General features: G+C 32.1%; 1 protein-coding gene across 4 annotated transcripts in view; it reads left to right on the forward strand.

Annotated features, from left to right (window-relative positions):
* Positions 1–408: 408 nt before the first annotated feature.
* Positions 409–24336, forward strand: part of LOC124543688 — a 28665-nt gene continuing 4737 nt past the window's right edge. For all 4 annotated transcript variants that reach the window (XM_047121950.1, XM_047121951.1, XM_047121952.1 and 1 more), the window contains exons 1-2: positions 409–608; positions 6237–6298. In XM_047121950.1, coding sequence (XP_046977906.1) covers positions 6242–6298 — 57 coding nt within the window. In that variant the 5' untranslated portion in view covers positions 409–608; positions 6237–6241. The remainder of the gene's footprint in view (positions 609–6236; positions 6299–24336) is intronic.

Raw genomic sequence — 24336 nt, forward strand, 5'->3', positions numbered from 1 at the left:
GCAAACTTGTATTTTGGCGCGAAGGTTTCTTACAATGTGTAGACAACCGCTAACAATATTTTGCCAAACTGTCCCTGAGGGGTTAAAACGGGGTTGGGAAATTTCTGTTTTTTAAATTTCGCGCAAGTAAAGCCGCAGGTACAGTTACTATGTAATAGAATAAAACGAGTTATGACTATTATGTAAAAAACATATTCATTATGTAGTCAAATCATTACAAAGCGAGAGTGTTCTATTTTGTTTTCCAATTTTTCACTCATATTTACATGAAGCGATGAACCTTAAAGGTTATATTTGTGCAATAAATTATTTAAATAAACATAGATTTACCTACTATTAATAGTAATTAGTTTTATAGTGTATTTAATGAGAGCCTTATGAGCTATTGTGGAGTAATTGTGGCATGTTTTACCGGTTACTGGTAGGCTAGTCATGCCACTGGGAGAATGGTTAGTCTTACCTTAGTTTGTAAATCAAAGCCTTCGTCTGCGCACGCGACTGTGCGTCTAGCGAAGCGATTTTATCACGATTTTCGCGTTTTTTTATAATTTCGAAACGATCATAATAAATGTGTTGAAGACATAATAAGTGCTATATTTTATATTCAGGTAGGTAATTTGCTTTTTTTTTGTAACATACTCATCATCATTTGAATAAGGTTATTGACTTGTCAATTAATTTTATCTCAATTTATTGTAAGTATTTTAATGTTTTATTTAGTATGTGTAATGTGAAATAGTATGGGGATGTTAAATATTTAACGTAATTTACTTTGTTTTATTTGATAATGTTATTTAAGACTTTTTCCTATTGAACTATTATTATTATCTAAATTACGAAATATCCTTTGATCTGTGCAATTACAAAGAACAATCGCGATACAGCCATTGTAAGACAATCTAGCAAAAACAATAGATTAATTTTGAATTCTAGTCAGGAGCTGTCAAAGGCTTGATCACAATGATATCTGATGAATAGTGAACAATCGAAATAATACTGCTAAATTAATTTCTCTGTACATATTTTATGTAGGACTCAAACAAACATCAATACGTCATAGCGCCAAAATAATTTTGAGCATATGAATAATTAGCGTTAATATATTTCAATGACAAAAAAAAAGATTTTTTGTTTATATTTTTATGTCATTGTGGAACTATATATGTACTGCTACAGATTCTGAAACATACCGCTGAAACTTTGTTTACACTCGTAAGTTATACGTATTCGAAATGTTAGATTCTTTATGAGCAATAAAGTTCGATAACCTGCAAAGGTATATATTGTAACATGTTTTTTTATTAATAGATTAGTGGTAGGGTCTGATCTGGGTAACTTCCACTCATTATAATATAATCTACCGTCAAGCATTACTTAGTATTATATACCGGTTTGAAGGGTGAATGAGCCAACGTAAATACAGATTCAAGGGTTATAACATCGCAATTCTCAAGGTTGCCGCTTTGACACAAAGGTCTATGCATAAGTATTATCATCAGATTATGACTGATCTTAGTCATAAAAATGTATTATTTACAACTATTCCTACTGTGATTTGATTTTATAAAATTAATACGAGCACGTTCCAACTTCGTTAGGATAAAGCCATATTAAGTTACCCCTTCCTTATCACACCCACCCCTTAATTATGAACTTTTAATAATCCTTTCTAAGCGGATTTCGTTACTTTTTTTCATTGCCTATTTGACTAATATATTTCTCGATTCGTCCATATTTAACTACAAGAAAATTACTATGAGTGATATGTTATTAACGTGGCGGAATGAACTCTAACCCTCAAATGTGATTGGAAACATGTGTCCCAATGTTTGATGATTCAGATATTTTTCTTCTTCGCAAGATGTTGCGTATTCCTTTATATGGTTTACGTCTGTCAACTTCAAATGAGCCACGTGATGGTAAATGCTCACCACTGCCCATATATATTAAGCATTCCTTGCAACACATATATTATGTTCCTTGTGTCTGTATTTACACTGGCTCACTCACCCTTGAAAACAAAAAAAAAACAATATTAGTAATAGTGTGTGTGTGTCACCATAAGCTATAGTATTACTTTTAGGCTATTTAAATATACATATATATGTCCTTCATATATAACACGAGCGACCTGACCCGGCTTCACACATGTGCTGATACTAAATATACTAGAAAATGTCTAAATTATCAATGTTTCTTTAGTATATCGTCCACGTATTATATACAAAAACCTTCCTCTCGAATCAATCTGTATATTAAAGAAAACCGTATCAAAATCAGTTGTGTAATTATAAAGATCTCAGCATGCATTAGGACAGACAACGGTAAGCGACTTTGTTTAATACTATGCAATGATAATGATACCTGTTGATGTTGTAAATATAACCTCACAAATAGTACAAATCCGAACCTGTTATCCATAAACTTAATATGAAAACAATTAAGCTAATACGATACAATTTGGGATGCACGATGTTATGACTAATCTATATATAATATCATATGTTTACATTACATATAACGAGGGTACGAATATAATTTTAACTCACTGGATCGTGACCGCGAAACATGCGTGTGTAATGTTACCGAAACGTTGATTGTTTTGATTGCACTGTCGCGATTAAACCAGTTTCGTAAATATTCCATCGTATATAACAACACAGAGAATATAACAACGGGAAATCCAATTTTGTAATTTTATAACATGTGTGCAAACCTGCGGTTATTTTATTATAAGGCGTGATTATTAACTGAAGCGGGTTCAAATCTGGTTTGCACTGGATTTTTATTTACATTTTTTTTTTGTTTATATTTATTTAGTGCACAGTGACATGTGTATTTTTTATTGTATATGCTGGCGGCCTAGCATATGGGCCAACTGATGGAATGTGGTCACCATCGCCCATACACAATGACGCTGTAAGAAATATTAACTATTCCTTACATCGTCAATGTGCCACCAACCTTGGGAACTAAGATGTTATGTCCCTTGTGCCTGTAGTTACAATGTAACTCGCCCTTCAAACCGGAACACAAAAATACTGCGTACTGTTGTTTAGTGGTAGAATATCTGATGAGTTGGTGGTACCTACCCAGGCGGGCTTGCACAAAGTCCTATTACTATGCTACTAGGTATGATATTGTGGAATACATACATTGATGCTAGAAACGTAAACTTAGTTTGTTCTTATTTATATTCATCTTGATACATTTCTCATTCACCCGACGATGTGGAAGCTGAATTATGTTATCGTGTTAAATGAATTAATATATATCGACCTAGCTTATTTCGCTATTGAGTAAAGATCTCAAAAACCCATACTTCTGATTCATCCACATTCTTGTTTAAGTATATATGAAGGAATTATATAGGATAGGCAAGCGACCGTATATACAGTATGTTTTATGAAAAATCAAAATTGATTGTTATTGAAATAATTTAGAATTAAAAAAAAAAACAATTAATTTAAACACACACTATAGTAAATATGTTTACAACAATAAAGCAAATAATACAAGTAAACAAAAGAAGCTCGATGGGTTCATTACGGTGTATAGTAGAGTCGGTTTTACCCCCGAGACGCGCCAATAGACACATCAAAATCTATTTCCAGTCTCGAGCTGTTATTACAAGTTATTCTAGTAATAAAGTAACAAATATACTTTTATTACTTACAATGAACACTCACTATAAACTGTCAGTCTGTGACGTAAGTTTTTTAAGTGAAAGGTTGATGACGACACGACACTGAGGTAACCAGCTCGAATGATGGAGAGCGTGCGCGTATCATTTAAGATATTTGCACACATAGATAAATATTATAAGGTGTATGATGTATATTTGTGTTTGTGTGCGGTGCTTTGTGATTGGGTCGCTTGTTTGTGTGTGTTGTTTTTTGATCCATGCTTGACGTTTAATTTAATTGATGTGTAAGTGTGATGATAGTTGTAAATGTGAGGTTATATACACAACATCATCAGGTATCATTATCATTACAGTATATAAATTTTTATAAATAAAAAAAAACCGCCTTCAAAAATTAACTAAAAAGAAAAAAATAATCAGTTACATCCATATCCAATTTACGATTTTTTAATCACCTCTCAAAGTCGGTGCCAACATTGCTATATATGCATATAGGTACATAATACATACATACAAAAACTAAATCTATTTATTGTATAGATGACACCATTAGACAAACCTTACTATCGATACAAATTAAATGATTTCAATATAGGAATTTATTTACTTTGTTGGCACCGCCTCCAAAAGGTGATTAAAAAATCGTAAATTGGATATGGATGTAACTGATTATTTTTTTCTTTTTAGTTAATTTTTGAAGGCGGTTTTTTTTTATTTATAAAAATTTATTTACTGCTTTTCAGTGTTGTTTTGTTATTTATAATTACAATTGGTAGTGTTTGTCATTCACTTTAATGCCGTTAATCATTGAGGAGTTCTCCTGGTAGTCCACCATCAGCTAGACTTCATCATAGGCATGTTTACTAACATCAATTGCTTGACGACTATCTTAAAGAAATAGAACTAAGCCCGTAAAATAGTTACTTACTAATAGGTTCTGATTACTAGTTGTGGTCTTCATCATCAGTTCCACTTCATCAAATGTCACTTTTCGTGAGCATATAACCAAGGCACTTTGAATAAAACCGAAATCACTATAGGTGTGCCTATAAAATTTGAGGAGTTCCCTCGATTTCTCCAGGATCCCATCATCAGATCCTGATCTCCTGACAATGGGACCACCTGTAAAACATGCCCTTTCAAACAAAAAAAGAATTGTCAAAATCGGCCCAGCCATCTTCGAGTAATTCGGTAACATACATAAAAAATAAAAAAAAAAAAAAAAAGGCCCCGACGAATTGAGAACCTCCTCCTTGTTTTGAAGTCGGTTAAAAACAAAGTCGCTTACCGCTGTCTGGATTTAGATGCGGTTCTTTTTTAATAGATAGAGTGATTCGAGACGACGGTTTTTGTATATATGGCTTTTTATATATAATACAATATAGTACACTGATAACTTTAGAAGTTTCTAATGTGATATTGTAAATAAACAAATTTAGTACTACATTTAATATCAGTATTGTACCCGAGCTGAGATGGCCCAGTAGTTAGAACGCGTGCATCTTACCAATGATTACGAGTTCAAAGCCAGGCAAACACCACTATATAATATATATGTTTATAATTCATCTCGTGCTCGGCGGTGAAGGAAAACATCGTGAGGAAACCTGCATGTGTCTATTTCATCAAAATTCTGCCACATGTGTATTCCACCAACCCACATTGGAAAAGCGTGGTGGAATATGTTCCAAACCCTCTCCTTAATGGAAGAGGAGGCCTTATCCTAGCAGTGGGATATTTACAGGCTGTTACTGTTCTTTTTTTTATTGCATCCGTGTGAAGCCAGGGCAGGTAGCTAATAATGTATCATGATAACAATCACTTTTGTATGATACCTATTATATATCATAATATGTAATTAACAACGTTGTACTTTGTTTTAATACTTACTTGTAAAATATTCCATAGTTTAGTATTATACTTCTTAAGTATAAAATGGTACGGAAATTAAACAATACAATGCTTTATTAATAATCTATTGTATTTAATTTTTAATATTATTATTTTTAGTAGTAGTTCTATCTGACGGAATACCAGTATTAATAGAGTGTAGGTAATATTATAAAGTACTCATAACACCTGAGCTGAGATGGCCCAGTGGTTAGAACGCGTGCATCTTAACCGATGATTGCGGGTTCAAACCCAGGCAAGCACCGCTATATATGTGCTTAATTTGTGTTTATAATTCATCTCGTGCTCGGCGGTGAAGGAAAACATCGTGAGGAAACCTGCATGTGTCTAATTTCATCGAAATTCTGCCACATGTGCATTACACCAACCCGCATTGGAACAGCGTGGTGGAATATGTTCCAAACCCTCTCCTTAAGAGGAGGCTTTATCTCAGCAGTGGGAAATTTACAGGCTGTTACTTTACTTTACTCATAACACCAATGCACCACAAACCATGAAAATGAACATGTTATGTCCCTTGACAAAGTACTTACACTGGCTCACTCAAAATTTACAGCCCTACCGCTGTTGTATCATATCCCATTATCATTATAATTAAAATAATTATGCTTCATTAAGTTTCATTAAAAATGTCATAACATATATTGTGTTAAGCTTATCAAATCGTTTTCTTTTTCAGTCGAAATGGGAAGATCAATTACATTTATACTGCTGGCGGTATTCATATCGTACGCAAACTCCGTAAGTATTTTATTGTTTCATTTCTTATTTTATTTAAAGCACCAATAGCACCATGGTTTACGGGCCGCCTTGCGACGTAAAAGTCTCAGGGTCGGTACTGACCACTAAGGCTATTATTATATATTTGGCATAACCACTCCTAACACTGCTGAGATGGCCCATAGAACGCGTGCATCTTAACCGATGATTTCGGTTTCAAGCCCAGGCAAGCACCACTATATTACACTATATATATATGTGCTTAATTTGTGTTTATAATTCATCCCATGCTCGGCGGTGAAGGAAAACATCGAGAGGAAACCTGCATGTGTCTAATTTCATCGAAGTCTGCCACATGTGCATTCCACCAACCCGCATTCGAACAGCGTGATGGAATACGTTCCAAACCCTCTTCTTAATGGAAGAGGAGGCCTATGCCCAGCAGTGGAAAATTTACAGGCTGTTACTTTACTTTTTACTCCTAACACAAGTGATAAGCTTAAAAGGAGGGGTAAATAGGAATATTAGTAATATCTTAAATAATTTACGTAATTAGGATTCTTTTTCTTCCAAGGTATATTTATGCATTTGGTAACAAAATGTATTTTACTCAAAACAACATTGAAAATATATGGAAGTATCTAGGAATATTTCACCCACTTTAATCCATTGCAAATTTCAATATGTCAGATTTGTATGTGTCAAACGAAATCCTTACGACGTTTTTGTTACTGACACAATATGAATTTTTAATGCATGGTCAATCAGTGGTGATTCTCGATTATAACTTGTTGTATTCAGTAAGAACGCACGTGTACTAGACTCTGAGTCACAAGTAAAAAATCAAAAACACTTTTATGCTTATTATTTACTACTTATTAGTATTTTTATTACCTGAAATACATCAAACCTCTTTCGACGATTTAATATTCTATATATTCGATATCTGATATTCCGTACTAGAAATATGGGCATCGGTATTAAGACTTGTGTTACTCAGTTAAAGATATATTAGGTACAAAGATTTTTTTCGCATCTTACATCACCTAATAGGGTGACTAATTTCACCTAAGATGAAATTTTGTGAGATATTTCTTAATTTTTAACATTAAAAATATGAAAATCGGTATTTAGACTTGCGTTTATAAATAAAACCAAAATTCTACAAGACATAATATACCATAATTGCAAGTCTAAAAATTATATGAGCTATTAAAGATTCTTTTTCACAAAAAAACAAATTAATCCTCTAGATTAAAGCCACGATATCTTCAAATGAACACAGTTTATTTTTATAAAAAGACTAAATTGAAGCCTCAGGCTCCTCAAAAAGTAACATCGTTTATATTGAATTCGAGAAACAAAAGATTTCTTAACGATTGGGACGAAACTTCGTCTCAATTTAATCGTTTAAACAGAAGCGTCTCAGCTAATACTTTCATTACCAAGTTCTTTATGTAAAATACTTTAACGAAGTATTTTTTATGGCTGTTAACTTCCTGGATCTGGCTTACGAAATTCTTAGTTCTTGGGTTATGCCTATACTATATGTAACGTACATTCCATTAATACTAAGAACAAAAATAAACTTGTTACGCCAAGTATCCGATTACACAGGGCTAGTAACTCTTTTTTGGGGCAATGTATACGTTTTTACAATAGGATCAGAGAAAACGTTAAAAATATTCAATTATAGAATTCAAAAGAATCATTAAAGAGCGTTTGTGTGGCATGGTTTGTGTGGTTGACGGCACATCTTGATCGCCTCCAGGCTGTTTTAAATAACAAAAATATTTATGTTTGTTCTTGTATATGTAACATAATATTAAAAAAAGTGATCCCGCTGGTTTCTTTCGCCGGTTCTTCTCAGGTCTGAAATTTTTGACTATCAACAAGAATTTGTAATTACTTCTATTTTGAATAAAGATTTTTGACGGTGACTTTGATATGAAGATTATGTTTTTTTTTTCGTCATGATACTTTCTCAGAACGAGCTTCTACTAGCACGTAAAGACTCATGCGCTCAAACTCTTTCTTTCTTTATCCCAAATAATTTCGAAATGTAGATTATATATCTACATTTGAGAGCAATTGATTGCTTAAAACGCTTGTGCAGTACTACTTATACGTACTGCACTGAAAATAGCCTAAATTTTCCTAAATGTTAGTTGCTGCTTTGAAAATAGCCAATGTAACCAAATTACTTGATCATTTGTATTTGCGCAGTATGTTTGATTATTATTATACTCCTTTGTATGTTTTTACTTGGTGGAATGAAGTTGGCAACTAGGTACCAACCTCTCATTTTAAAATATTCTTCCTAGCAATACTTACTGAAACTGACATAACATTGTAACAGTGTTAATGGCACGTTAGAGATCTAAATAATTGTACAAAGTACTGAAACCGCCATTTTTAAAAATATATATATTTATAAAACAGCGTCGTTTAAAGTAAATATATAATTAGTATTCAATATTACATAACACCTTTAAAAGACAAGAATTTCATAATTATTCTCACATCATTACCGAATTAATTATCGCTCATTTGTTGAATAATTAAGTGTTTTTTTTTAATTTAAATATTTAACCGCCACTTTGGTCGTGTGTTTAGCTTATAGCTTGCTAATAGATATTAAGCAACAAATTATATATAATTATTATATATTGATCAATATTAATAACTATAAGAAAGTCGCGAATAAGAAATAAGTATAGTAAGATGGTATAAGGCTATAGATATCGAGATCTAGAATTCATCAAAGTCTGGCTGATATAGTTTCTTGGGTTCGAAATTCTCAACGGCGTCAGTTTCTGACTTGGCAATTCTTACATACTCGCGTCTGAACTCATTGTCGAGTCGGATTTGCCGTCAGATTGTAAGAGTAAAGTCACATATAACACAAAAGGTTCTTGGAGAATGTGAAACATGATAGTGAAGTGACTAAAGTGAATACAAAAACAAAAACAAGAGTACTTTAATCATAAATTTTAGTTCTGTTTTATCAAAAAGAGGCGTCATATTTTATGATAGGTAGGCGGACGAGCAAATGTTCTTCATGGCTACTTATCTGATTGCAAGTGGTCACCATCGCCGTAAGAAACAGTAACCGTACCATAAATCGCTAATACGCCACCAGTCTTTGGCAATAAGTTGGTATGTCCATTGCAGCTATGCTAACTTAGACACCCATCAAACCGAAACATATTAATATTGAGAACTACTGTTTGGCGGTAGAATACCTGATGAGTGACTGATGAGTGATCCAGATGGACTTGCACAAAATCTTATAATACCACCGAGCAAAAATCTTTTGCATTAAATTATATTTATATTTGATTCATCAGCCTTTGATTTACAGTTCGAGGTGAAGGAAGAGCAATATCATTTGTGCACTATAATGATATGTTTCGCGATAATTAACCCCACTTATCATTATCGCGGACAGAACATTAATTACCCAATAGCTAACTAATCGATATGTCATAAGCGTTTTCTTAGTGTTAAGAATGTCTGCTTTCATCATTAGCACCATTAAAAGCTACTCGACCAATTGCTCTTTCAACCATCAATTCACAGTTGACGTTTATTTACTGAGGTTCACCGTTAATTAACAAAACTTAAATCTGTACAACCTCCTTGGATAAATACTGCCGCGTTGTAATTAATATTCAACACTTACGAGTTTCGTTTGGGATGTCACTAATTAAATATAAGGTTATACCTCTCACGTGCTCGTAAATAAAACATATTCTGTGGAACACATTAATTGAATAATAATCAAATTATTCATGGATTTTATGAATGTTGATGGTAGTATAACAAACGCGGATTGCATACATAATGCTAATTTTAAATTGTTTACATTATATTAAAATATCCTTATATAATGTATTGGTATCGTGCGTGTTTTTTAACTATCAATTAATATCACATATGTTTAATTTTAATCGTTTTCAATAACCATTTGTATGGAACATAACATAACCAGGGAAAAAGACTTTAAATTCACATTGATAGTGTAGAAAATGGGGGTTTTTGAATCAGTAGGGTAATATTGACTTATGAACAAACAAATCGAAAAAATAGTGAACAACTGTTGGACTCCAACTACACGCATACTAGTAAAGAAGGGCGATTGTAAAGTGTATCTGCCACGCACACTAAGAAAAAAATTGGATTGATTATATAAGATCGATTCTATATATATATACATAAATAATCAATATGCATACTTATTGTGAAATGACATGGTCTTACATACAAGTCTTGCAACTATTGGTTTCGACGTTGCCCCCGTAACGCGCCAATAGCGACTTTATGACGAAGAGATACGGGTGCGACATAGATCAGGCATGATTACGGAAATTGAACCCTGATCCAAAAACCTTGTGTATACATAATATTTCCTATAAATTCGCTAATGAAAAAATCATGCATAAGGAGTAATAAATTAAAAAGTATAGGTTTTGTTGATTTTGTTAGTAACGCCATATAGAACTTCAAGAACTTTCTACTTCGAATTCTGTTATGATAATGATGGTGATGTTGTCTTTAATGATTTTGGCCAATCGCAAAGGAGACCAGAAATAAAAAAAAGATCTAAAGTAACAGCCTGTAAATTACCCACTGCTGGACTAAGGCGCCTTCTTCCATAAAGGAGAGAGCTTGGAACATATTCCACGCTGTTCCAATGCGGGTTGGTGGAATGCACATGTGGCAGAATTCGTGGCAGAACCGCCGAGCACGAGATGTATTATAAACACAAATTAAGCACATATATATAGTGGTGCTTGCCAGGGTTTGAACCTGAAATCATCGATTAAGATGCACGCGTTCTAACCACTAGGCCATCTCAGCTCAATCAGAGCAGAAATCTGTGCTGGATAAATTGTTGTGCACAAATATGTGCGCCAATACATGTTGATGGAACGACAAATTCGACAGCTTTAAATTGTTGCATAGGATTATCGGTTTAACATGCTTCACGATTCACGAATTGTACTTTATCGGTTTGACTTGGGGCTTGAACCTAAAACCTCCGAATCTGCGGCTTTATATTTAGCCACTAAATCAAAAAGACAGAAGACTATATCCCACTACCAACAATAATGAAATTTATCACACCCACATTATAGCTTATAGAAGCGCATCGATAAAGTTAAGCGCGGATAAATCCGCGTGGATCAGCTAATGTTTCGCTATAAATGATGGATTGAATTTGATTTCAGCGATAAGGCATTAAATCTGTAAGCAACGAGCGATGCCTATAATCTTTATATTCATTGGCGATATCCTAAGCTAATGTTTATTCAATGCAAAATTACGTCAATAATTTTTCACGCTTACGTACAAGCACATGTTAATGTTCAAAATCATCATCCTCAATTTGTCAAGGTATAAAAATTGGTATTAGATTTGAATTACTGTTTTGTTGACGTCATAATAAAGTATATACTATTACATATCATTTATTGGTTGAAACATTTATATTTGAACAGTAAATGGGTTTGTACAATTTTAAAAATTAATAGTAGTATCCGTATTTTGAATTAATATTTTGTTGAGTGTCCTTTATTCGTAACTCTACCATTTATTCCTACATAATCGAAATTGATGATTTTTAACTTTCTCAAAACAACTAAATTTCGTATATTTATAAGAAACTACAAATAATTAGTATAGCTCTCGTTCAAGGCCTTTGATAAAGAGGTCACACTATGTCAAAAATTTTAAAAATCTTTGCCAAATTTCGCTAATGGAATGTATAACTTGAATATTCTAATTTCCATAACGTTATCTATCGAGTTCTTGCGATGTTTGGACAAAATTTGTTTCTCATCAATGGGGAACATGTCCGGCGCATCCTAATAAAACCTTACATATTGAAATTGAAAGACTAACGTCTAGTTAATGTTCAGTCTCAATTAGCTTTGATCTAAATCTCCATTAGTTGTCTATGCCATCATCACATTCTATAGACCAATGAACATTCAGATAAAAGTGAAATTAGTTAATCTGACTTTGATCAGCATTTCAACCAGAGCTTAACGATGTAATCATGAGATTAATATTGTTGTCGTTAGTTACTCGAAAGTTAGCTCTTAGGTAATAAATTTTGTAGTTTAAATAAATATTTAATGGCCTAGCGATGGCAAAGCAAATAGTTTTGTCGCCCATTTAGCTTAAAATATTTGCGCGCCCGAAACCTGTTATAATATCGTATTGAATATTTGAACTTGGTGTTTAATTTATATACAGATTGTTTAAGTTTGCTTACGTTATTTTTTTAATTACTTTGGAGATATTTCAACTATTTGTAATTTGAAGGTGCGTCTGATTTTATTAACATAGGCTGTTTAATGAAGGAATACATATTGAGGAATCTTGTTAGTGTAAAATTTTAATGAAGTTCTGCCACATGTAACAACTAATAAGTATTGTAGTAGCGTGATAATATGAATATGATACATAATTTCTCCTTAAACGGAGAATATTTGCTCAACCATGTATAATTTTAGGCTGCTATTGCATTCTGGGTTCTAATTTAAATTTTATCATTCTGTATAAATCGAGTCATGTTCAAAAATTGTTTATTACCAAATAAATGAAATTATTATTATTATATTCAATTGCTTACTAGACGATTCTCTAATTGAGGATCGTTAATTTACTTTACTCACTAAGTGGTCGGGCTTTCTGTATATCTGTCTGGTGATTTATCAATGATTCAACCATTAAATATTATTTTCAAAATAAATAGGTTGGTAGCCGAATGGATTAAGCACGTGCTTTCTTAGGAAAATCTTATCTAATTTCATTCATTCTATTAGAGCACCATTCATATCCTTAATTTGTGTTTATAATAATTAATTTAAGTTGAAAACTTAATTAATACGTAGGGCTTTGTGCATGACCGCGTGGGTAGGTACTACCCACTCATTAGATATTCCACCGCCAAACAACAGTACTTGGAATTGTTATATTCAGGTTTGAAAGGTGAGTGAGCCATCTTATTTCCCAAGATTTATGGCGCATTTGCAATGAAAGGTTAAGTTAATGTTTCTTACGGCTTTTGTCTATAGGCTGTCGTGACCACTTACCATCATGTGGCCCATATGCTCGTCCGCCAAGCAATAGTATAAAAAGGTATACAATGATTATATTCTTTGAGATCTATTTTATTGTACTAGGTGCTAACAAACCGTTAGCAAGTGAAAAGGTTGAAATATATATGGTTGTGAAAAAATTCTCAGTAAAAGGTAAACAATATATTTTTTGGGTACCGTTCGTTTGTATTCCATACTCGTTTGTATCGCTGAGTATTCGATTCCTGGAACACAAATTTCTCCTTTCAAATCTCTTTCCCTTTGAGGTACAAACGATTTTAAATGCTTTACAAACCTATATAATAATGTTACACCTAATTTTGACACAGTTTCGTTCTTATTGGCGAAATACATCGAAACTCCGTAATCGTCACTAATTACCTTCTAAAGACTTACTTGGTACAACTTATTTTGAAACTAACATTTTAATGACATAAAATTTTAATTTAAGATATACAGGGTTATTGGTAACTCGACGTATATCCGTTAGGAGGTAGGTGATAGGGGTGACTATTTGCAATAATTTTAACCCCCATATGCATGATCCAAAAGTGAACCATTTTTGAGTTATCACGTTTTTTAGCTTTTTTCAAAATTTGTCAAAAATGAAACTTCAAAAATTTATTTAGAAAAAAATGTCAATAAAATATTTTTTTTCTTCTGATTTATAAAAACGAATAAACACTGAATATTTGTGAATATTAAACAATTATTATCAGCCCAAATTTAAAAATGTATAATAATATTAAAAATATGAAAGTTATTCTAATTGTCTGTCCCTCTATCGTTCTTGCACGACCAACCGTTGAACCGAATTTGATGAAATTTGGTATGAAAGAAACTTGAACTCTGAGAAAGGACATCAGTTATTTTCCTGACACATGACAACCAACGCCCTAAAACGCGAGCAAAACCACGAGCCACTACTAGTATTAAATATAACTTTAGCACTCAAGAGTTAGTTAGTTGTCGTTGTCTATAGAATTATAATTCTGATTGCAACATCGCGTGTCTGAGTGCTATTATAGTCGCGAAAGACAATTGGAACAGTATTGTATTTTTAATTTAAACAGATTCTCTTTCGTCATGAAAATAAATTACTTAATAATACTTTCTTTGTAAATTCATCAACTTTTTCGAAAAAATAAAAAGCCTTTTGATGTTTATTGTAACGCTTGAAAACATAATGCATTGTTTCTTTGAAGTAAATAAGTCAAGAGGAAATTGAAAGGTATATATAAGAAAATAATAAAAACTCTTTTGCTTGTAAGGCTGCTTATTTTGTTCCTGTGTTAGTAGAGTGAGCTAATTTAACAGGCACTGCGTAAATTTCACTGTCCAAAGTTGGTTATGTAAGAAATTCTTAAAATATTATCTCAACATCATGACTATTTGTCTGTCCGTCCGCTTGCAGACAAAAAATAAAAACAGCAAATTTGTAGCATGCCTACATTTTACAGCCAAAGTAAATTTAAAGAAAGTAATACTGCAAAGACCACTTAAATTGTTTGGTTTATTAAAGATTTATAATAATATATAAAGTACAGGATAAAGCCTGTAAATATTACAGTGACGACGCTGGTCTAATGATGCTTGGTTGATAAACATGTGGAAGAATTTGATACTTTAGTGAAAATTATAAACAGTCAGGTATTCTTACGAAGGTATATAATATTATCCCTGAGCACGAGCACGACTGACTGACTGTTTTTTTAAACCCGCGACCATCGGCTAAAATGAATGCGTTCCGTCCACTTTAGCAAGCCACCTCGGTTCTTAAGCATAATATATTTTAATATATTTTAAATATATACATACCTTAAAAATTATTCATCGATATTGAACGAATATAAATGATATCAACTCGGCTGGATTAAAGGAAGATTATCTACAGAAACAGAACTCGCTACTTTAATAACGGCACGCAAAAATATTAACGTAAGAATTACTACAGCAATCGATACAATTTCAAAGCCGCAGCCCAGGTTCTTCTACTAAAAAACCTTAATATTTTCCATTCGTCTATTACGTGTTACACAAAGTAATTATATCGTGTAATTGTGTATGACTGTAGGTCATGGAAACGTATAATCTTACGCATATTGTTAGATCACAATAAGTTTTTATGATAATTATAATACTTGTTTTATTAAAAAATATATACGTAAAACTATAGATATGTAGAATCTCGTCATATTGGAGAATATATAGATAAATAAATATGAGACAACATCACATACATTACTCTGATCCCATATATAAGTAGCTAAAGCACTTGTGTTATGGACAATCAGAAGTAACGACGGTATCACAAATACCCAGACCTAAGACAACATAGAAAACTAATGATAATCTACATCGACTCAGCCGGGAATCGAACCCAGGACCTCGGAGTGGCGTACCCATGGAAACCGGTGTACACACCACTCGACCACGGAGGTCGTCCATATGTATATAAGTATATGTACATAGATATAGATTTATGATAGTGTGTGTGCGTGTGTGTGTGTCTTTTCACTAGAAGCTTCCTTGTGAAGTTTATTTGAATAAAATTGATTTGATTTTTTTTAAATTGAAATTGTACCTACCCAGATGGACTTATAAAGAAGCCCTACCTATTAAGGTATACCATCTTATAAAGAAACTTTAACTTACCAAGGAAAGTAAAGTAGGACTTATAAGCTTCCTAGATACGAGCAAACAATACTGCTAGCCGATATTAACATTTCCCTAGAAATGTAACAACTATTACTTAACGCGATACGGGACTTGAACCCGAAACGTTAGAAGTTGCGGTCACATAAGTTAACAACTCGACGGACGAGTTAGACAACGATGTAATATACGGAACGCATAAATAACCCGATTAGAAACCAATGCACGTTAAGGATAAAACGACCAAGATCGGTAAGTCAGCTCTTGAACTACTTCGAGGATAATTTTATGACCACTCTATTTTGTAGTGATAATATCAACTTAAATATAAGTTTCGTTCTTAATAAACGCAAGGTTAACACTGTCTAAGAATAAATTATAAACTGTGTTTTAATGGCTAATTACAAGGAAATGTTTTTACATACATAATACCGGTAGACAAAAAAATATGTGTTGTTTTTATGTAGAGATTTGCATATTAATTTTGCTATAGTTTCAATATATACGGATTTAATCAGTTGTTGTTTTTGGATATAGTTGTTGTTGTACGGTTCCTGGATTGTTGTGTGTGGGTTTTTAATGTTTGTCTACATATTAATAATCATGTAATATTTTATGTAAGAGTTTTTATGTAGAGTAATAATTATCAAGTTAACTTTAAAATTTGTCATGGAAATAACTCACAGGGTTTTGGGTAGGAGGCGGTTAGCTTGAGACCTTAAGCCGCCTGAAGCTCCTTGATTCGCATCTTGATGTAATTACATTGTATAATTATATATGACATCCTTTATTGACCCACTGTCGACAGCTGGTAGATACACATTTTTTTCTCGCTGGAAAAACGCTTTATGCGCTTCCCCCACGTGATGGAAAGCCCCCCCCCCCCTTTTGTTACTTCCCGGTTTTGTCGACGCCGAGTGCGCTAGGTCCACCAGGTTTACCCACTAAAAAACCAGCGGTACCGTCTTTCGGCGGGCGCCACGGGATCGCTTACGTATGCTACCGTGACATCTTATAGATACACATTCGGCAACAATGCACGAAATCACCTTTAATTATGAGAACTCATTGATTGTCACCCGGTCTTGAACCCTCAATCTCTGCTTAAGACGCCTTTGTTTTAGCCACCGTACAATCTTGTTTATTGAATTTATACAACAAGTGTTTCTTGGAATAATTTGTATTCAAAACAAATAGGGTATTAATATTATAATAGTATTGCGTCTTATGTTGCATGTGTGTAGAACACGACAATTTTGTTTTTGTTTACTTCCTATAGACGTTTCGATTCATTTATATTTTAAGAAATAAACATTATCAATATTATTACTTCATACATATTTCCAATCGATTGCCTATTTTGCTTCAATAACAGCTGTAGACACATATAAAACAATTATTACTATATTTATATTAATATTAATAATTAACATTCTCGCCTTATGCCTCCACTGGTGACAGAGGTTGGTTCTTTTTTAGCCTAGATGATCAGAATTGCGATTCAACGGAGAAATACTACTAGTATTCTTGCCAAATTCCACGCGGTCAAGATTTAAACAGTAATTATTTTACATTCATACTTGTATATTTTTGTACTTGATGCTATTAAATTTAACACACCCATTTATCAGACATTCTACCGCTAAACACAATACGCAATATTGTTGTGTTCTGGTTTGAAGGGTGAGTGAGCCAGTGTAACTACAAGGGACATAGCATCTTAGTTCCCAAGGTTGGTGGCGCATTGACGATGTAAGGAATAGTTAATATATTTCTTACAGCGTCATTGTCTATGGGTGATGATGACCACTGATATATATGAGCCACCATCAGGTGGCTCATATGCTCGTCCGCCAACCTATTCCATAAAATAAAATAAAAATATGTTAATTAATAAATTTCTTATGATAAAAATATTAAAAAAAAACTATAATAAATGCATTACTTGTAATTCGATTGTCTGTTTCCTATAATGAACAGAAATCAAGGAAAAATATCCTATAACCCATCGCAGCCTCTCATGTGGTGTGTACAAGGGGCTGATCTTGGCTTAAGCGTAGGAGGATACTGCTACAAAAGTGTTCCCCCTTGATATCAATCTGTTGGTTGTAAGAGGCTGAGGGTATATTTGTTAAGTGCATCCTATCGAACAATCAAAGCGAAAATTTTGAGAACGGCCGTTTCAAAAGTATTGAAAGTATCCTTAAATACTCGAGCTGGTAGGACATTTTATGGCTGTGGAACTCTAGCTTATCTCTTCACCATACAGCTTATAACATAATCCAATCCCAAATAAGCTGCTTAAAGGTAACCTGGTATTAAGCATTGCCTTTCATCTGCACACTTTCAGGTGAGGAGAAACAGCAACATAAAGTTTCTCATATATATAAAATTAGTATTATTGTGTTAGTTACTTTGCGTTCAACGTACCGTATAGTTTTTATGTACTTACGTCGTTTTCATTACAATTACAATTTTTTTAACAACTATTAATTCTATTGTGTTATAAATTTTGACGGCTAGTGATACAAAGTATCATAGCAGCGAGTTGAAGGTGTGTATGATGAACGAATGAACGATATCAGATAAATTTTATTTATTGTAATTTAATATTAAGTCATAATAGCTTCTTAGTTCTTATGTAATTATTATTTTCGTAGAAAATTTGTTACATTACGTTGAGTTTAGCAAACTTTAAGTCTGACTTGTCTGTTTATACATATTCATACATATACGTTGCAACTGTATTTAAACGCAGTAAATGACGTCATCGTATTTGTACTTACTTCATAAATTCGTATTATTTCATTATTAAATTTAAATCTGTTTATCTTATAAAAACGACGTTCATGGAAAATATTGAACTAAACACAAGCATATAGTTGAATAGTGGTCAAAATAATAAGCTTTTGTTTTATATGCATATAGTAATTTTTTTTTTCTCATTTTGACATATCGCGTGAGTCACTATTAAATCTCGCGACATTAAATTTATTACGTGTTTGGATTAGTGGTTTAATTAAAAACATACATTTGGTATGTTCCAAACCCTCTTCTTTATAGAAGAGGGTTTACCTTGTACCTTTTTGTACCTTAGCCCAGTTATGGGTAATTTACATGCTGTTCCTTTACTACTTGTTACTTTACTTTACCAAGGTAGTAAACCTTGGTATAAAATATTTATTTTTTGATTCTCGTTAAAAGTAAAGAACATTTATACCGGAAGCGATTAAAATATAAAAATAATGTATAGAAATAATCTTTATTTTATATTATTGCGTCATTGAAAAATAATTATTTTATAATTGTTGTTTTTACTCTTGCGTTTATATCAAACAACGTTGATTTTAAACTTGAGTTTTTTTTATAAAATATGGTAGGTAAGTAGACATTGTCATATGAGTTACCGGATGATAAATGGTAACCAGCGGTTATATATATATATATATATTGGCGTTATAATAAAAAATATGGGAACTAAGATATCCCTTGAACTTGAAACCACACAAGTTCCCTCACCTATCAAGCCTTAACACATCAACAATATATTATTATCTAGCGACCCACTCAGACTTCGCATGGGTGCAATGATGATAATAAATATACTACAGAATTTGTTTAAGTACAATATCACGTTAGAAACTAAAATGATGTGTTTCTTTACTATATTGTCCATGTATTATATACATAAACCTTACTCTCGAAAAAATGCATCAAAATCCGTTGCGTAATTTTAAAGATCTAAGCATACGTAGGAAGACACAGCGGTAAACAAGATTGTTTTATACTATGTAATGATAATCATTAAATATTGCTGTTTGGCCGAAGGATTTGTAATGAATGAATACCTACCTAAATGGGATTGTACATCGATAAAATCCTAAAACCTAAATCTACTATAGTTTTTTAAATAAATACTATTTATACATTTTTTATTCGGACATTATTAATATATTAGTCTGCCATCTGGCTTAGCATAATATTTAATCTGTGCTTGATAGACGCGCTGAGCGTTTTCTATCGACTGTATCACGGTGAGTGCTCTGAGTACTTATTCTATTGCGCTCAAGGAAATACAACACTTTTCCTTTTCGTATCACCACCTAAAGAAATTGACCACCAGCACTGGTTCTCTTCATATAACATTTAAAAGGCATCTTACGAAGACGAACGCGGCTAGTACAGTTCATTCTTCCTGACATACTTTTCCGCTTTTGGTTTCCACTACCACTTACCATCAGGTGGACTGGAGTCATTTACCAACACGGATCATATAAAAAAGACTTCTACCAACAACAACAACAGCCTGTAAATTTCCCACTGCTGGGCTAAGGCCTCTCTCGTTGAGGAGAAGGTTTGATATTTCACTACGCTGTTCAAATGCGGGTTGGTGGAATACACATGTGGCAAAATTTCATTGAAATTAGACATATGCAGGTTTACTAACGATGTTTTCCATCACCGCCAAGTACGAGCTGAATTATAAACACAAATTAAGCACATGTATATTCAGCGGTGCTTGCCTGGGTTTGAACGCGCAGTCATCGGTTAAGATGCACGCGATCTAACCAGTGGACCATCTCGGCTCTCTTCTACCAAACGAGTACTAAATTACTTTTATTTGCATTGTGGATTGACCCCGACCTTTTACATCACTGTCTTTGTTCAAACTTACACAATGTTAAGTACAAGTGATCACGCTATACAATTATTACTGATGAACAAATCACCCGACTATTGAATATCCTATTGCATAGGGATGTGTTGAAATATGCAGTTTTGCGATTGTAACGCGTAAATTATATTACGTTAAATATGTGAAATATAACGATAATAAGTAACGTTAAAAATTTACCTGAGTAGACACAGACAATATAAATAACGGCGTTAAGCCGATATTTTTCCTTTTAACCTTGATTCAAAAATATATAAAACAATGGCGGCAACTCTATCAATAGGTACCATTCTTTTTGAAATCTGTATGACACTGGTATATATGTGACACTTTTATCATAGTAGATGAATAAATATTATTTTAATTTATTTTTGCATATATTTTATTCTATTAACGGAATACCGTTACAATTTATTGAAATTATAGTATTATCAACAGCAATTTGACTTTTGCGTAACTATTGATTACAGAAATCCCGAATTTATAAATAATAGCTATAATTATAAACATTTCATATATGTAACATATATGTCGATGTCCATTTTGCAGAATTTGAAATCAATAATGGAGCGTAAAATATTTAGTGATTTGCGACTTCTTTTTATACATACCAATAAATAGAATACCACTACGTTGTTTCGCATTCCAATAAGCAATAATTACGAGGTAAATTTATACGAAATAAAAGAAATCATAGCGTACTTTGCTCGATATTATTTCAAAATCAATTAAAAAACGATTACCTATTAGTAATAAATATTGAGTATTTCCCGACTGAGTAATGCCTGTTTGACGTAATTATAATGTTGATAAGTAATGAGTTACGTGTAATAATATATATACTTGTTCTATTTAATTGTAGAGTATTATAGATTAAAGCATCTGACAAAGAAATGGTTCTATAACTAAATTAAAATATTAATGTTTTTACATTAAAATGTAAAAATATATAAAACATACAAAATCAAAATACACTTTATGCAAATAGGCTTTTTAAGAGACTTTTGAATTGTTATTATACAAACTATATTAAGTGAAGCTAACACGAATTCGGAATGCAGTTTCTACCAAGAAGAATCGGTAAGAATCACAGTAGTTAAACTTTTTTCAAAATTTAAAAGTACAGAATCATGCTAGTCCAATTGGATTACATATATATGTATATATTATTATATCATCCTATATGGAAGTCAAAAAGTATTGAATAATATGCAAGATATTTAAACTATAGTATTATGAATCAAAACAAATGTATTTTAATTAATTAAACTTTACACTAAAGCATTTTGAATCGTCAATATTTCTTCTTTACATCGTTTCGTCTATAGCGACTAGTCTAGAAATATATTTTATCAATATGCACAATAAATATTACATACAGATGCAATAAATACTTAGTGATTAGTTTTATACATTTATTCACTACAATATTCTGGAGTTTGGAAAATGTGTATGATCTATTTTTCCAAGATTCACAATAAATACATACTATATACATATGCAATAAATACTTAGTTAGTGATTAGTTTTATATATTTATTCACTACAATATCATGGAGTCTGGGAATTCAAAATGTGTGCATTTGAGCAGATACAATTATGTGCGTATATGTTCTGCGTAGTTGCCTAATCTAAATTGAAATAAGCCACCGTGACCGAACTTGTTATTGTATCAAATTATTAGTTATTATTAACTTACCTACGTCATTTGCAATACAGATCACTTAAATGTAATTTCATAAATAATTAATACAGCCTTTTTAATAAATATGAATGGAGACTTTTGAAAGAGTTTGCTTTTTTATTTTTTTATTTACAATTGTGCTGTCCAAAGTAATTAATAATAATGTCCAAAGCATTGCTGGTGTAAGGCCTCCTCTTTTGTTTTAGGAGTTTTAGAGCTTATTACACCAATCTATGCCAATGAGAGTTAGATTGACTTGTGAAAGAACTTCAGTGAAATGAGACACGTGTAGTTTTCTTCACGATGTTTCAAGAATGTTCATGAATTTGAGTACATGAAAATTAAGTAGTTCTTGCTTGGGTTTGCAACCACAAACATCGGTTAAGATGCACCCATTCTAACAGGGAATTATCAGCTTTGATGTATATAGTGCTAGCAAGGCCTCAGTCTTCAAGTTTGATTCATACCAAATGTGGAAGAGCATCAGACAAGGGTTGCTTTTATATCCTGCAATCCTTGTCTGCTGAATGTATAATTATAATTTGATTACATCAATAAATCAATATTTGACAATATCACATTACTCTGATCCCAATGTAAGTAGCTAAAGCACTTGTGTTATAGACAATCATAAGTAACATTTTCACACATCACATCACAGTTGGAAGCCGGTGTGCACACTACTCCACAATGGAGGTCGTCGTAATTCAAATGATGTTGATTACATTTATGCCTATACTTTTGAGTTAAATGTAATATTTTATTTTACAAAAAATACTCCAACGCCGATTTTTAACAAAAAAGAATATTATTATAATTAGTTACTAGAACCAGAATACAACAAAATCCGACGTACAAAAATATTTATAACACAACAAAAGGATTTTCATTTATATAACCGAGCTTATCCATGGTAAGACTGATTTTTTTTTATTAAAATCAAACCTTTTATTTTCATTATTTATTGTATTAAGTACTTTAGGAGATCCTTGGAATCTCAGTATAAGATTAAGTCTGATTAATGAGAGAAAAATAAATAACAAAATAAATGATAAAATGATAAATGTTTGATTTTTTAAACGGCTCTTAATAAATAATATAATATAAGTAGGTTTATTCCTGGTATTAAGGAATTTATATTCTATAAAGTATAAAAATATATATAAAATACTAATTGATATATAAGAAAGAAAGACACTCCTCACTTAATATAGTTTTTTAAATGTCAATTTAAAATTGCTTGTAATTGCGTTCTTGGATAAAGTATATTTTGATTTTAAATAAATTCCCATACAAGTTTTTTAAGCCTAAGTCCGTCCGTAGGTCACAATCACTTTTTTCCGAAACTAAAAGAAGTATGCGGTTGAAACTTGGTAAGTATTGAGTATGGATTGTATGAATATCATTACGATTGTTATACACAAAATAGTAAAAAAAATGTATTTTAGGGGCTACCCATACTCAAAAATCAACACATTTTTTCATCAGATCAATACGTAGCTATACGCTGCTACGGAACACTCTATAGGCAAGTCCGACTCGCTCTTAACTCAAGTCATTTCGAAATTTAAATTTAAAAGACTTTTTTCCGAATGACTTTTGATCCCTTGTTTTCCTTTTCCTTATGACGCTCAATAAACTCATTACATCACTAAAAATAATTTATTTTTATTTACGACTTCCTTACTCTTTTTATTTATTTAAAAAATGTCAACTGGGCAAAAACAATCATTAAAAAATATGATTTTAATTTTATTTTTCTGCTATAAAGTAAGGGTTATCGATATTGCCTTTTCAGCAGCAAACCATCTATTAATTAAAATCAGTAATATTTGTAACAGCGTATCTAAAAATCACAAAACATGATTTTAATCACCTTTAATCACACTTGTAATTAACGTATTTTGTACTTGTTGAATATTATACAATTTTA

This window comes from Vanessa cardui, chromosome 3 (assembly GCF_905220365.1).
Source record: "Vanessa cardui chromosome 3, ilVanCard2.1, whole genome shotgun sequence".
Taxonomy (NCBI): domain Eukaryota; kingdom Metazoa; phylum Arthropoda; class Insecta; order Lepidoptera; family Nymphalidae; genus Vanessa; species Vanessa cardui.